Below are 13,843 nucleotides of genomic sequence, written 5' to 3' on the forward strand. Positions count from 1 at the left end.
AATTTGTTCCAGAGGTCCTGTCTTGGGGTCACTCCTCTAAATCTGCAGGTCATCCAGGTTTTAAGAAGACTACTGATCTCATTCGTCGGAATTTCTGGTGGCCAAGGATGTCACAAGATATTCTGGAGTTTACCCGCGCATGCCCCACGTGCGCTCAAAGCAAGACTCTCCGTCAAATTCCTCAGGGTTTTCTGTTACCCCTCCCAGTTCCCGACCGCCCCTGGTCCCACATTTCTATGGACTTCATCGTGGAGTTGCCCAGGTCCAGAGGAATGAACACTATCTTGGTGGTCGTGGACAGGTTCTCGAAGATGTCCCATTTCATTCCACTTAAAGGATTACCCACCTCCCCCACCCTTGCTGATATCTTTACGGAGCAGATTTTCCGGATTCATGGGATCCCTTCGTCCATTGTTTCTGACAGAGGTTCTCAGTTCGTATCCAAATTTTTAAGAGCTTTCACGAAGAGATTGGGCATCTCTTCGTCCTTCTCTTCCGCCTATCATCCTCAGTCCAATGGACAAACGGAGAGAATCAATCAATCCCTGGAGAAGTACCTGAGATGTTTTATATCCGATTTCCAGGATAATTGGGCTCAACTCCTCTCTTGGGCAGAGTATGCCGTCAATTCTGCAAAAAACGAGTCCACCCGGGAGTCACCATTCTTTATAAATTATGGGTTCCACCCTCCCTGTCTTCCCATCCCCAACATTCCTTCTGGAGTACCAGCCGTAGATGAATGAATTTCTTCCCTCCAAACCGCATGGTCCAGGATTCAGTCTACCCTTCTCAACTCCTCCTGCACATCGAAATTACAAGCCGATCGTCGTCGTCGTTCGGCGCCCAGTTACAAACCAGGGGATTTGGTATGGCTTTCCTCTAGGAATATCCACCTCAAGGTACCATCTCCTAAACTGGCACCTAAGTTCCTGGGACCCTTCCCTATTTGTGAACAAATCAATCCTGTGGCATTCCGGCTCCAACTACCACCCAGTATGAAGATTCCCAATGACTTTCATGTGTCCCTCTTAAAACCATTCATCTCCAGTCACTTCTTTCCGGATCAGACTTGTAAACCGGATCCCATTACTGTACAAAATAACGAGGAATACGAAGTTCACTCTCTTTTGGATTCTCGCCTATCCAGGTGTCAGCTCCAGTTCTTGGTGCAGTGGAAGGGCTTTGGCCCTGAAGAGAGATCCTGGGTACCTTCAAAGGACATTCATGCCCCGGCCCTTCTTAAATCCTTCAGGAAAAAGTTTCCAGAGAAACCGTTCTTGGACCGTCCTGAGGCCGTTCCTGAAGAGGGGGGTACTGTCAGGAATCGGCTTTCTCCTCGCTTCCCACACAGAGCACTCCCTCTCCGCAGGGAGCCCCTGGACACACAAAACAATCCTGCCTTACTGGCCTCCACGACTCCTCGCCCCTGGCGCCGTCGCGGGATCACTCCCCTCGGCGATTCCTCTGCTCAGCGCCGGGCGCGCCCACGCCCTCCTGCACGCACACCTACACGCACGCCAGCCCCAGACGTTATGTGCATGCTTACAGAGCACACGCCTAACAGAGCACTTTTAACCACTGCTCCTACAGTGAGGCGTCGCCCCCAAGCATCACACAGTTCCATGCAAATCAATGACTACACTCAGCTGGGCTGTAACACCTCCCTCCTATCAGGGAGGACTCCTTGCAGTCCTCCAGGCCTGCCCCCTTTTCCCATTGGCCTGCCCAGCTTTATTATGCCTGTGCTTCCCATCACTCGTCGCTCGACATAGTTCTGTATGGAAGCATTTGACTACTCTCTCAGTGACTCCTCAGGTATTGACGCGGATTGGACGACTACCCCCTCTGGCTCTCGACTTCGGCTCTACTTGGACTTCGTGACTTCTGGCATCCCTGTAACACGGCTTATACCTTCGACCATCCGCAACTCTCCAATTCCTGATCTTGGCAACGGCAATAACTACTCCTCCTCTACTACCGGTACCGGCAAGTATTGTCTTCCTTACTATACCTGGCCTGGCAACACTAACACCACACTCCCGACGCGCTCCCTTTGCTGCGGGTGCGTGTATCCCTATGTCCCACCTCAGCACAGGGGACGGGTCTAGACTGCGGGCAGCACCGGCATAACACTAATATTGCTGAGATCTGGTTGCTAGTCTGTAGTGGTGAATGATAAATTACTAAATGTAGTACAACATTTGCTTGGTGACAGCAAATAATGCAATAGAGGTTACTTATGTGCCGAAAGCCTCCTGAAGCAAAAGGATGAATAACCCCATACAGTAAGTCAGAGAGAACCATGATACTCTGTGGCAGGTATATTATTGTGATTTGGAAAATATCTCAGTTGACTGTTTATTTGACTAATCCATACACTCTAGAGCAGTGGTTCCCAATCTGTGTGCCGCAGAGCCCTGGTGCGCCGTGGCTTGCCTAGAGGGGCACAGCGAGTATCCTCCCCACCATCCCTCCGATTATCCCTCCCCACCATCCCTCCTTCATGCCGGCCGGGCCGCAGGGGATTGGCTGTAGTTTCAGAAAATATAGATTCAAATCTGTTTCATCCTCACAGATGTTAGAAAAAGTATTCTCAAATACATGTGCAGCTCTTCTCTTGCGCCCTGTGTTGTCTGCACAGTTTTGGAGACTCATCACATTTTCGGTGACAATAATCCCTACAGACAATACATTAAATTCTATCGTCGCTACATCGATGACTTATTTTTGATCTGGTGTGGGGACTCACGGACACTTCTATTATTTCTAGATTATATCAATGCCAATGACTGTTATCTTAAATTTATTCACACAATACATGATCATCATATTGATTATTTGGATCTGCATCTACTGTATATGTGGACACTAATTTACTAATTTACTAATACAAACAGACATATATAGAAAGGAGAACTCTCGCAACTCCCTATTGAGAGCTAATAGTGCACACCCGAGACCACTGCTCAATGGTATCCCCAAAAGTCAGTTTTTACGACTGAGAAGGATTTGTTCTACTGAAGAATCCTTTGATGCTCAAGCTGAAATTCTCAGATTGAGATTTAAAGCTCGTGGATACTCAGACAGTGTTCTGGAGAGTGCACTCAACAATGTGAAAAAGCTCAAAAGGGCAGATCTCTTAGATAGATCTAGAAAGAATGAGCCAGTTGAACAAAGGTATGGGAATTATGAAAAAGAGGCACCTCTCTTTATTACTACTTATTCCAGACAAGCTGGTATCATTAGGTCTATTCTGAACAAACACTGGGAGGTACTTACATTGGATAAAGATCTGGACAAATACACCAAATCCAATCCTAGAATAGTGTATAGAAAAGCAAAGACACTGGATACCCATCTCTCACCTAGTATGTACAGAACCAAAAATTCCACCAGAGGTACTATTCCGAATGGGTTCTACAAATGTGGATCCTGCAATTTTTGTAAATATGCCCTACCTATCAAATCTATTAAAAGTATACACACGGGCCAAAAGTATAGGATCAATTCCTTTCTCACTTGTAATACAAAATATGTGATATATATTCTGAGATGTGCATGTGGTTGCAGTTATATAGGAAGAATGATTAGACCTTTGAAAATAAGAATTAGTGAACATATCAGAACTATTAGGAATAAGGATGATAAATTTCCAGTCGCAAGACATTTCAATCAATGCTCAATGGGCTCAATAGATCAACTTACATTCAGCGCCATTGAACATATAGCAATACATCCGAGAGGAGGAGATAGAGAATCTCTTCTCAACTGTCGGGAAATGCATTGGATTTATACCCTTGGGACCTTGATGCCCAAGGGTATGAATCGACTGGGAACTTAAACATTTCCTTAAATAAACTTCAAATGATATGTATTGCATTAGAATGTCTCCCCCTTTCCCCTCTCCCCTTCTTTCCCCCCCCCCTCCCCTTTTCCTCCCCTTCCCTCCCCCCCTTATTTCCCTTCTCCCCACCCCCATTCTCTTTCTCTGTTATATATGGCTTAGAATATGATATACTAATTTTTGTTATATATTCTCCTGTATTCAAACATGTACATCTCTGTATTATCATTCCTATTTGTACAATGAGTTATGCTCAACTCTTAATAGGATTATACATTCCTGACTATTGCTTAGTTCTATACAAATATTATTCTATTTGATTATGATCTAGTTATATGTCTTTAAGGAATGTATCTTTCTATTATCTCTATGTATTTATATGTATCTTACATCTTGGATTATAACGCTATATATACATATACTGTGAATATTCATGTCCTCCATTCCACCACTTCAGCTTATAAGATTGTTTTTAACATGTTCTTATGTTTTTGTTTTTAACATTTCATGGTTTCTTTTAGTGTATGCTGATGCATTTCAACATACACATGCTGCGAATCTGATGTATGATGCTCCCCCCCCCTCCTCGGCACTAGCGTTCCATTTACAGCTCAGTGATCCTATTGGTCCAGGGCTTGGGCCAATCAGATCGTACTTTGACGATTTCGCGCCTTTGGTCTAATACGTTACTAATCAGCTGGAGGCAGGGGAACTCCTATATCAGCTGCGGCAGCCGCAGTCTGTGAAACATTCTCGTTGACAAAGGGCGACGGCCCTAAAACGCGTTCGAGGTTTTTACATATCCCGTGCCATGAAGTCTACCATGGATTAAAGGACTTTTATTAATCGGTATCTAGCCCCCTGATTTTTGACTTGCTGTGCTCCGTTTTTCCCGTGAGGATACTTCTGTGTGTGAGAGACAGGGTGTGTGTGAGAGAGACAGGGTGTGTGTGAGAGAGGCAGAGTGTGTGTGAGAGAGACAGAGTGTGTGTGAGAGAGACAGAGTGTGTGTGTGAGAGAGAGACAGAGTGTGTGTGTGAGAGAGACAGAGTGTGTGTGTGAGAGAGACAGAGTGTGTGTGAGAGAGACAGAGTGTGTGTGTGAGAGAGACAGAGTGTGTGTGTGTGAGAGAGAGAGTGTCTGAGAGAGACACCAACTGTGCACTGCATCTGTTAGGTATGTATATACAACTTTGTTTTAACTTTGGGCGCCGCAGAAAAATCCTGATCGCCTTGGGGAGCCTTGAAAAAATTCTGATCGCCTTGGGGAGCCTTGAACCGAAAAAGTTTGGGAACCACTGCTCTAGAGATTAGTTATATCTACAGAACTACAGATATTAGAAACCTACTGTATATGTGCTGTCAGGGTGATAGAGAAACTTGGCTAGACAGTTGATTGTGGGCAGCTGATGATTATTGAGATCAATATTAAGCTTGCCCATTGCCTATTCCTTATTTATTGTCAGAATTGCACCTATGCAGATGCTAGAAGACCAGATTCAAGTGAAGAAGTAAATTTAAATTCTAGACTCTCCTTTGTCAGGGGAGAGACAAATCTGAAGCATCAATATCTTTGGAGTAGGGATGTTGCTATTTTGCATAGCTTACTCTAGCTTCACGCAATGTTCCATATTTGCTTTGATGTTCTATTCTGCGAACAGTGAACTTTAAAGAGGAAGCCAAACACAGTTCTACTTTGATGCATCAGTGTGAATCTTTCTTCAACCGATTGTATTGCTGTGTCAAGGATGGTAAAATAAAAGTTCACTTTGAATTTGTCTTTGGAGCTCTGAATAAGCTCATCGTCTGTTTCATATGTGAATTGCTTCCTCTTTCTGCTAATCGGACTTGATCTGGTTCAAAGTGTGCCAGTATCTCCAACTCCTCAGCAAATTCACATGCACTACCAGTGTTTTTGCAAACATTTTGTTACTCCTGCAGTCTATAAGAAACGCCCTGGGCTCTCTCATTTGCTTATTGGCATCTGGTACAGAATAATATGTCCAATTATTTTGCCTGAAGTTTTTTTTAAGTAATATTGATATCAAAGAGGATGTCATACCACAAAACAAGAGAAACCACAATGTGTCAAGTCTTTCCATGTTGGATACAAAATTGCCATCCGCAGCATGCTATCTCATTGGAAATCTTGCTATTATACCCAGATACTTTATATGAGTACATATTCTCTATATATAGATCCATGGACCTGGTATCTTCACTCCTTAGAGTGTAACACCTAACTTGGACACTTTTGATTTCCACATTCATACATATACTTATGTATAGTACCAGATATTATCTGGATATCTTTGTATAGTGCCAGATATTATCTGGACATCTTTCATTTAGCACTATATGCATATAGGGTATAGCATGTACTATTCATTGACTAATAAATAGCGGATATATTAACCGTAGCTATCCGCATCTGCTCCTATTACTTAATAGGAATCACACACAGGGTTAATATAACTGAGCTGTATACTCAAGCACATACCCCCGTTCCGCCCCTTAGAAGGGATATTTAAACTCACTCACCAGAACTAATTACAACTCCTCCCCTTTGAAGAAGCGCGCCAGAAGCGTGAAACAATCGTCGGGTTCTACTGACTTAACAAGGGTGACTTCAGCTGGTGGGGATGGATGCTAGTGGACACACGCCTGAAACCGGTTGTATAGCGATATCTTTTACTCTCCCAGTGATTAACACCTTACTGAGTTGAACTATTTACTACAGACTTTCACTACCCTAATGTATTAGTGACACCTTCTGTTGTCTGACATCAGTGAGAATAATGCATTTACCATCAAGGAGAGCATTAGCTTAAACATCCAGTGGATACACCATATGAAAATATATGAATTTGTTTCCACTATGTTTACTTCTAAATGCTCAAGGAGCTACTGATATGGGGGTATTGTTTGCTGAATTTAACTGCTTTTCACCTGATATCTAATCCGGTCCTATATACATATATACTACAGGCGAGTGTGGTTTATGTTTACCTATCATGTCTGTCTAGGAGTTTATTTGAGACTAAGATACATTAACCTACTATGTGTATCTATACAGTATACTGTATACTATATATAGTCCATATCTCCACACATCCTACCCAACCATTGGTGATTTTAATATCGCCTATTTTTTCACTGTATATATATATATATATATATATATATATATATATATATATATACACAGTTGTGTGAAAAAGAAAGTACATCCTCTTTGAATTCTATGGTTTTACATATCAGGACATAATAACAATCATCTGTTCCTTAGCAGGTCTAAAAATTAGGTAAATACAACCTCAGATGAACAACAACACATGACATATTACACCGTGTCATGATTTATTTAACAAAAATAAAGCCAAAATGGAGAAGCCATGTGTGAAAAACTAAGAGAGAGGGTAGTTCTAATTTAACATGGCATTAAGTCTATACTAATGCAATTTACAATGGTTGTTGTGTTTGCCTATAATTAACTTTGTGCATATGCATTTACCCCAGGGATAATAATGACCATTAATGATTTTGATAATGGTCGTTATTACCACTGAGTTAATGAACTGTTGCGGGTCTGGGACTAAGTGGCCATAAGACACCTTTTACTACTGTACATTCAAGAAAACTAACTTTAAAGGAGGGAGCGGGTCCCCCATCTGTGTTACTTTTTTCTTACATGTCTAAGAAGCAGGGGGTATGGGGAGCTGAACCGCGTTCATTTCAGCTCAGGTGACACACAGGTTCCCAAGATACATACCAGGGAAGGTGACGATGGTACTGTTATCTGTCTCAAAGTCCTATTAGTCCACGTTATGCATGGGATTTAAATATCCATTAAGTACCAGCACACCTTCTCCACTAAGTACCTCAGGAAGCAGGGAATACCTGGAGCTGACATTAACATGGTTCCACTCCATAGATCCCGTGCTTCTTATACATGTAAAAAAACATGTGTTTTCTGAGGCTGAAAGGTGTCTTATAGGAGAGCACCAATTAGTACTGTAAATATAGGTTATTATTCCAACCTGACTCTTAAGTAATATAGAGTATTCAAGGCAGACATAATGAAACTTTTTTTTATTATAAATATTTATTAATAAACACATTCAATTACTTTTCTTTTGTATTGTTTTAGAGAATGTCAAGACTAGCATGCAAGTCTACTTTATCGCAGGTACAGTACATTTTAAATGATCATTTTTTTTCATCTTGTGTGTTTATTTTATGTATTCTTTAAATGTGCTCTGGATTGGAACACTTTAATACTAAATTTCATGCATAAATTAGGGCTTGCTATAAAATAATTTTTAAATAATTGTAAATTTGATGTGTTTTAAAAATCATATAATTGTGTAATTTTTTAATGAGACATATGTAGTTTAATTTTTGTGGAGAACTAAAAAGAGAACAATAACACTCATTACATTTTCAGGGGTCAGGGGAGGAGTGCTACAGGTGATTGTGTGTAGGAGGCAGGTTCTACCACTAACCTCATGCCAGCCAGAGGAAGCGGTTCCACTCTTCTTGTGTTAACTTAACTGCTGTTGTAGTTGTTGATGGTTATGTACTGTATTATATATATATATATATATATATATATATATATATATATATATATATATATATATATATATATATATATATATATATATATATATAGCTCAACCCCGTTATAGCACGATCCGCTATAACGCGGTTTGAGCGTGGGCCCCAGATATTTAAAAAAAAAAAAAAAAACATTTTTTTGCACACAAACACTGCACACAAACACTGCACACACACACTGCACACACACACTGCACACACACTGCACACACTGCACACACACTGCATACACAGTGCACACACTCAAAGCACACTACACACACTGCACACACACACACAGAGCACAACCCCTACCCCCCTACCTTTGGTGTTGGCTGCTGGTGGGGATTGGTGTGGGGCTGGTGGGGGGGGCATTGGAGCAGGGCTGGGGGTGGGGCATCGGAGCAGGGCTGGCATCGAAGCGAGGCTGGTGGGGGGGGATCGGAGCAGGGGTGGCGGGGGAGATTGGAGCGGGGCTGACATCTGAGCGGGGCTGGCGGGGGGGTCACAGCAGGGCTGGTCTCGGAGCGGGGCTGGTGGGGGGGGGGATCGGAGCAGGGCTGGCGGGGGGATCGGAGCGGGGGTGGCGAGGGGCATCGGAGCGGGGCTGGCATCTGAGCAGGGCTGGTGGGGGGGATCACAGCGGGGCTGGCATCGGAGTGGGGCTGGCAGGGGGGATCGGAGCGGGGCTAGCGGAAGGGGGTGGGGATCGGAGCGGGGCTGGCATCTGAGCGGGGCTGGCGGGGGGGAGATTGGAGCGGGGCTGGGATCGGAGCAGGGCTGGCATTGGAGCGGGGTTGGTAGGGGGGATCGGAGCGGGGCTGGCGTGGAGAAGTAAGGCTGCTGGGGGAAGTGGGAGGGGAGTTAGGGTGGCTGCTGGGGGACAAGTAGGGCTGCCACCTCTTCCGCCTCTTCCTCCCTCCAACCCCTCCTCCCGATCGGGCGCGCGGCGGCCATTTATTTTTCAATTAGCGCGACCCCGGTTATAGCGCGACCCCGGTTATAGCGCGGTCGGATCAGGTGGCCCCCGAGGACCACGCTATAACGGGGTTGAGCTGTATATATATATATCTTTATATATATAGATATATATATATATCAGCGAGCATTGGCTTAAGGGCTCCGTTTAATAATGGACTAAAGGTGTCACTGTGTGCTCATTTGCATGTCATTTCACAGAATCCATAGCTGCAGTTGAAGCACTGTATGTAGGTGATAATGGCGAAAAGCAGGGTCGGTTTAGTTGAAGCACTGTATGTAGGTGATAATGGCGAAAAGCAGGGTTGCAGACCTGTCTAATACATGTGAATGTGCTCACAAGTAATATTTTTTATGATAGATAGATAGATAGATAGATAGATAGATAGATAGATAGATAGAAGAAAATAAAGTTGAATTAAGAGTTACAAAATGTGTGATTATTGCAACGTGTAAGAAAGTAAAACTTTAGTTCAAAATGAAACTATAATACTCTGCTTTACCAAACACAATATAATGTCCAGAAAGCTTGCTCTAACAGCTAGTGATATTATTATATGAAAAAAGGATCAAATTCAGGTGTCCTCTGGAGTCCTTCTAGCTCTCTTCATGGAAACAACGACCTCCTTGATCGATACCTAAACAAAAAAAAAGAAGAAAAAGCACCCGCTCCATGTGTAAAATCAGTTGAACAATTTAATTTCTTGGACAGGATAAAAATAACAAACTCACAAACATCCATAGTTTAAGTATATATATACCTACATACATACAGTGTATCAAAACAACACACAGAGCTCAAACACACCAACAGGAAGTATTCCCTTGAGTGTGACAGACTGGCCGGTCAGTGAACTAAACTACCTGTCATAATTAGATGGTGGAACAAAAATAAGCTCATTCAAATGATGTAAAGAACAGGTAATTAAGGGTGGTAACCCTAACAGATGATGATAACCAGTGTATATGAGCGTCCAGAGAGATTGTCGGTTTAGTAACAATAAAAGTCTTGTAACAAGCGTGCTGTACTGCCTAAGGTAGCAGTTCAGCAATAGTAGTGCTTTTAGCAGTTCTGGGTTTATCAGCAGTGTAAAAGTGAAATGATACTCATCAGTCAGGGAATTCCTCCGTTGCAGACAAAGTAAGCAGCCAGATACGCAGCTATCTATTTTATTGTTTGTGTTTTCATATTATACAGTACCTGACCTTAGCACTTCCAGAGGCTATATTTTGTGCCATATTGCTGGTCTCTTATTCATTTTCAAAATCTGAACTAGTGATTTGATTGTGGCAATATTTGTTAGTTTGCTAAATATATATATAAAAATCAAGAAAAAAAAGAAGGTGGAATTATTCCTTCTGTTTTGTCACTGCTTGGTAGGCAGTTGTTTTACGATACAGACTTGGCCCATAAATACAGCTCAACCCCGTTATAGTGCGATCCGCTACAACCCGAATCCGCGGCCTGAGTGTGGCTCCCGAGATTTGAAAACCTCAATTTTGCCGCGCAAGATCTCATTCTGTGGCCCCCAAGGACCGCGTTATAACGGGGTTCAGCTGTATATAGTTGGGCATACTGCCGGTTAGTAATTGGTGTTCGGCCAATGTACAGTAGCGACAAAGTTTATTCGAGCAAATGCCGCTCGGCAGGATGCGTGGCGGCAGCGTGGAGAAGCGTTGAGAAGCGGCTCGTTCGCGTGACGTCGGTGACGTCACAGTCAAGCGAGCGCCCGGCTTCCCCGGCTTCCCCGGCTTCCCCGACTCTCCTGAAGGTTTGAAGTGAGGTAAGCGGGGGAGCGGGGAAGCAGAGGGGCACAGCAGGCGCAGCTAGGGGGTCGGGAAGATGTTTAAATTGCGCGCGGATTGGAGGGGGGGGGGAACGGAGGGGACGCGGCTGGATGCGGCTGATGTGCTGACTTTCCTCAGCACCAGCCGGAGTAAATCCCGGTGAACCGGCGGCATTTGCTCGAATAAACTCTGTCGATACTGTAGGGCATGCTGGCTGTGGAAGCGCTTCCCCCTAGGTAGCGTGTGAACCGGCGGCATTTGCTCGAATAAACTCTGTCGATACTGTAGGGCATGCTGGCTGTGGAAGCGCTTCCCCCTAGGTAGCGTGAGGCTTTACGGTGCTGTGTCGCTTGGCCAACAGTGGCGGGGGATCATGAGCCACAGCACACTGGGGGCTCTTAACATGGTATGGGCCAGTCTGGGGTTAAGTTATAATTTGTGTTGTACTATTAATAAAAGCTATGGCCTTATTCCTCCAGCACGGTGTCGGCTGTCTTTGTTCCTCATTTGGTGCCTATCGGGCCTACTCCAGTCATGTTCTCTTAACAAAGTATTTTTGTGTCAAATGTATTTTTCATGATAGCTGAAAGAGTAAATAGATGTTAACCCTTAATCTATATTAGCAATTATAGCTTTAAATTGGATTAGCTACACTGTAATTGGATTTGTTTTGTTCTCTTGGAATTTATTAGAACTTGGAACCCCAATAGCCCCACCCCCTTCCAACAGTGCTTATAAATTTCAATGTGTCCCAGTATCTGAAGAAAGAGATTACACAAGTGCTCCTCAAATTAAAACTAAGCAGCCAATGTAGACCTGACCTACTTAAATCAAAGTTCCTACAACTCAGTGTCCTAGTCTTTGCCATACTGCTTGAATCCCTAAACAACTCTATTTTGTCTACAGGCCATATCCCAAAGATCTGGATAACTGCCAGAGTTTTCCCAATCTTCACAAGTGAGGACAAAAACACTGTCTCCAATACTATCCAAAATCATGGGAAAATGTGTCCACTCCCAATTGAGCGATTACTATACCCAGGAAATTTAACTTAGTCAACTCCAAATTGCCAATTACCAACTCTATGGTACAGTAACTACCCTCCTTAAAGTTTGCAATGAGATCTATTGTGGAATGGCACTGCAACAACTTATTGGTGCAATATTTCTAGATTTTGATACTGTTGATCATGTTATCTTGTTAACAAGCTCCAGTTCTCTGGATTAGGGGAACCCCTTGGATGTCACCTGTGGTATCCCGCAAGGCTTTGTTCTGGAACCCCTACTCTTTTCAGTCTTCATTAATGATCTGTCTACAGCTTGTAAAGGAGCTTCAATGCACATGTATGCTGATGACACAATGTTATATGCACACAGCTCTAGCCTCTCTCACCTTGGACATTTCAATATGATTTTTCAAAACTTGAAAACGGGATTTAAAAAAAAAAACTGTTTTTAAACACTGAAAAAACGGTAACAATGGTATTTGGGACGAAGGCTAAATTTCTAATGCTACCAATGACATAGCTACAGATCATAGCAACTCTAACACCGTTCTAGTCCCTGTCCCTGGTTTTAAATATCTGGGCATATGGTTTGACTCTCATTTAAAATTTGTGTTGTACTGTATATTGATACTCTGAAATCCAATACCTATGCCAAACTGGGTGTACTTTAAAAGAACAAATCCTCCCTAAGGCCGTGCGTATAGTGCCCGCGACGGGCGACGCCGCCCCAAAACAAATACATTGCCGCCGCCCACGCGTGCGCTTATAGTAAGCGCGACGGCGGCAATACGACGGAGTGACGTCGCGTTGCGGACTTTAGAAACTGGGAATATTTGATTTTTCAAGGGCTGTCGCCTCATGTGATAGCCCCTGAACAAATCAAATGCCCGGAAGCCAGCGCCGCCACCGCAAAGCAAAATATAACTTTCGCTAGTGGCGACGGCAACAGGTGACATCACCCGTCCCATCACGTCGCCGGTCGCGGGCACTTTACGCACGGCCTAAGCCAGCTAGTTAGAAAGCACATTGCACAGCAGATGCTAATACCAATTATAGAATATGCCAACATAGTATATGGTACAGCACTCCAAACTCACCTTAGTAAACTAGACATACTCTACAACTCAATATTTTGCTTTGTCCTACAATGTAACTACAACACACATCACTGCAAAATGCTCAAATAGTTAGATTGGCTATCAATTAAGTCTAGGTGCAAAGTACATTTTTCCGTTCCTGCCTTCAAATACTTTCTGAACAAGTTACCCAACTATATGAACAAACTCCTCACCCCTACAACACACACCACTACCTAAGATCTAACTCCAAAAGACTGTTTACGGTCTGACAGATCAACACAGAATCCAGTCGCTCCTCCTTCTCTTACCATGCATCCCACAACTGGCACAATCTATAAGAAAGGCACGGCCAAGTTCTTTTAAGACTTCAGCAGCCTCACATTTTAATCTGGTCCCTACCTGTTACATACTTCCAATATATAATATAAAACCCTGTTAATTTAATGCAGCCATGTACAGATGCAGCCACCAGTTTCCGACCACTTGCCTTGGAAAACACTGGGGCAATCTCACATTAAATGCTGCAACATTTATGTGTGATTCTGCAGCC

The 13,843-nt window shown here is 43.4% G+C and overlaps 1 protein-coding gene across 2 annotated transcripts in view; it reads left to right on the forward strand.

Moving 5' to 3' along the window:
• KCNH8 (potassium voltage-gated channel subfamily H member 8) overlaps positions 1–13,843 on the forward strand; it is a 672,749-nt gene that overhangs the window by 550,501 nt on the left and 108,405 nt on the right. The window contains exon 12 of one of the 2 annotated variants that reach the window (XM_075586915.1): positions 7,994–8,032. The exons of the other annotated variant lie outside the window; for it this stretch is intronic. Coding sequence (XP_075443030.1) covers positions 7,994–8,032 — 39 coding nt within the window. The remainder of the gene's footprint in view (positions 1–7,993; positions 8,033–13,843) is intronic. 2 annotated transcript variants of the gene reach the window in all.

This window comes from Ascaphus truei, chromosome 2 (assembly GCF_040206685.1).
Source record: "Ascaphus truei isolate aAscTru1 chromosome 2, aAscTru1.hap1, whole genome shotgun sequence".
Taxonomy (NCBI): Eukaryota; Metazoa; Chordata; class Amphibia; order Anura; family Ascaphidae; genus Ascaphus; species Ascaphus truei.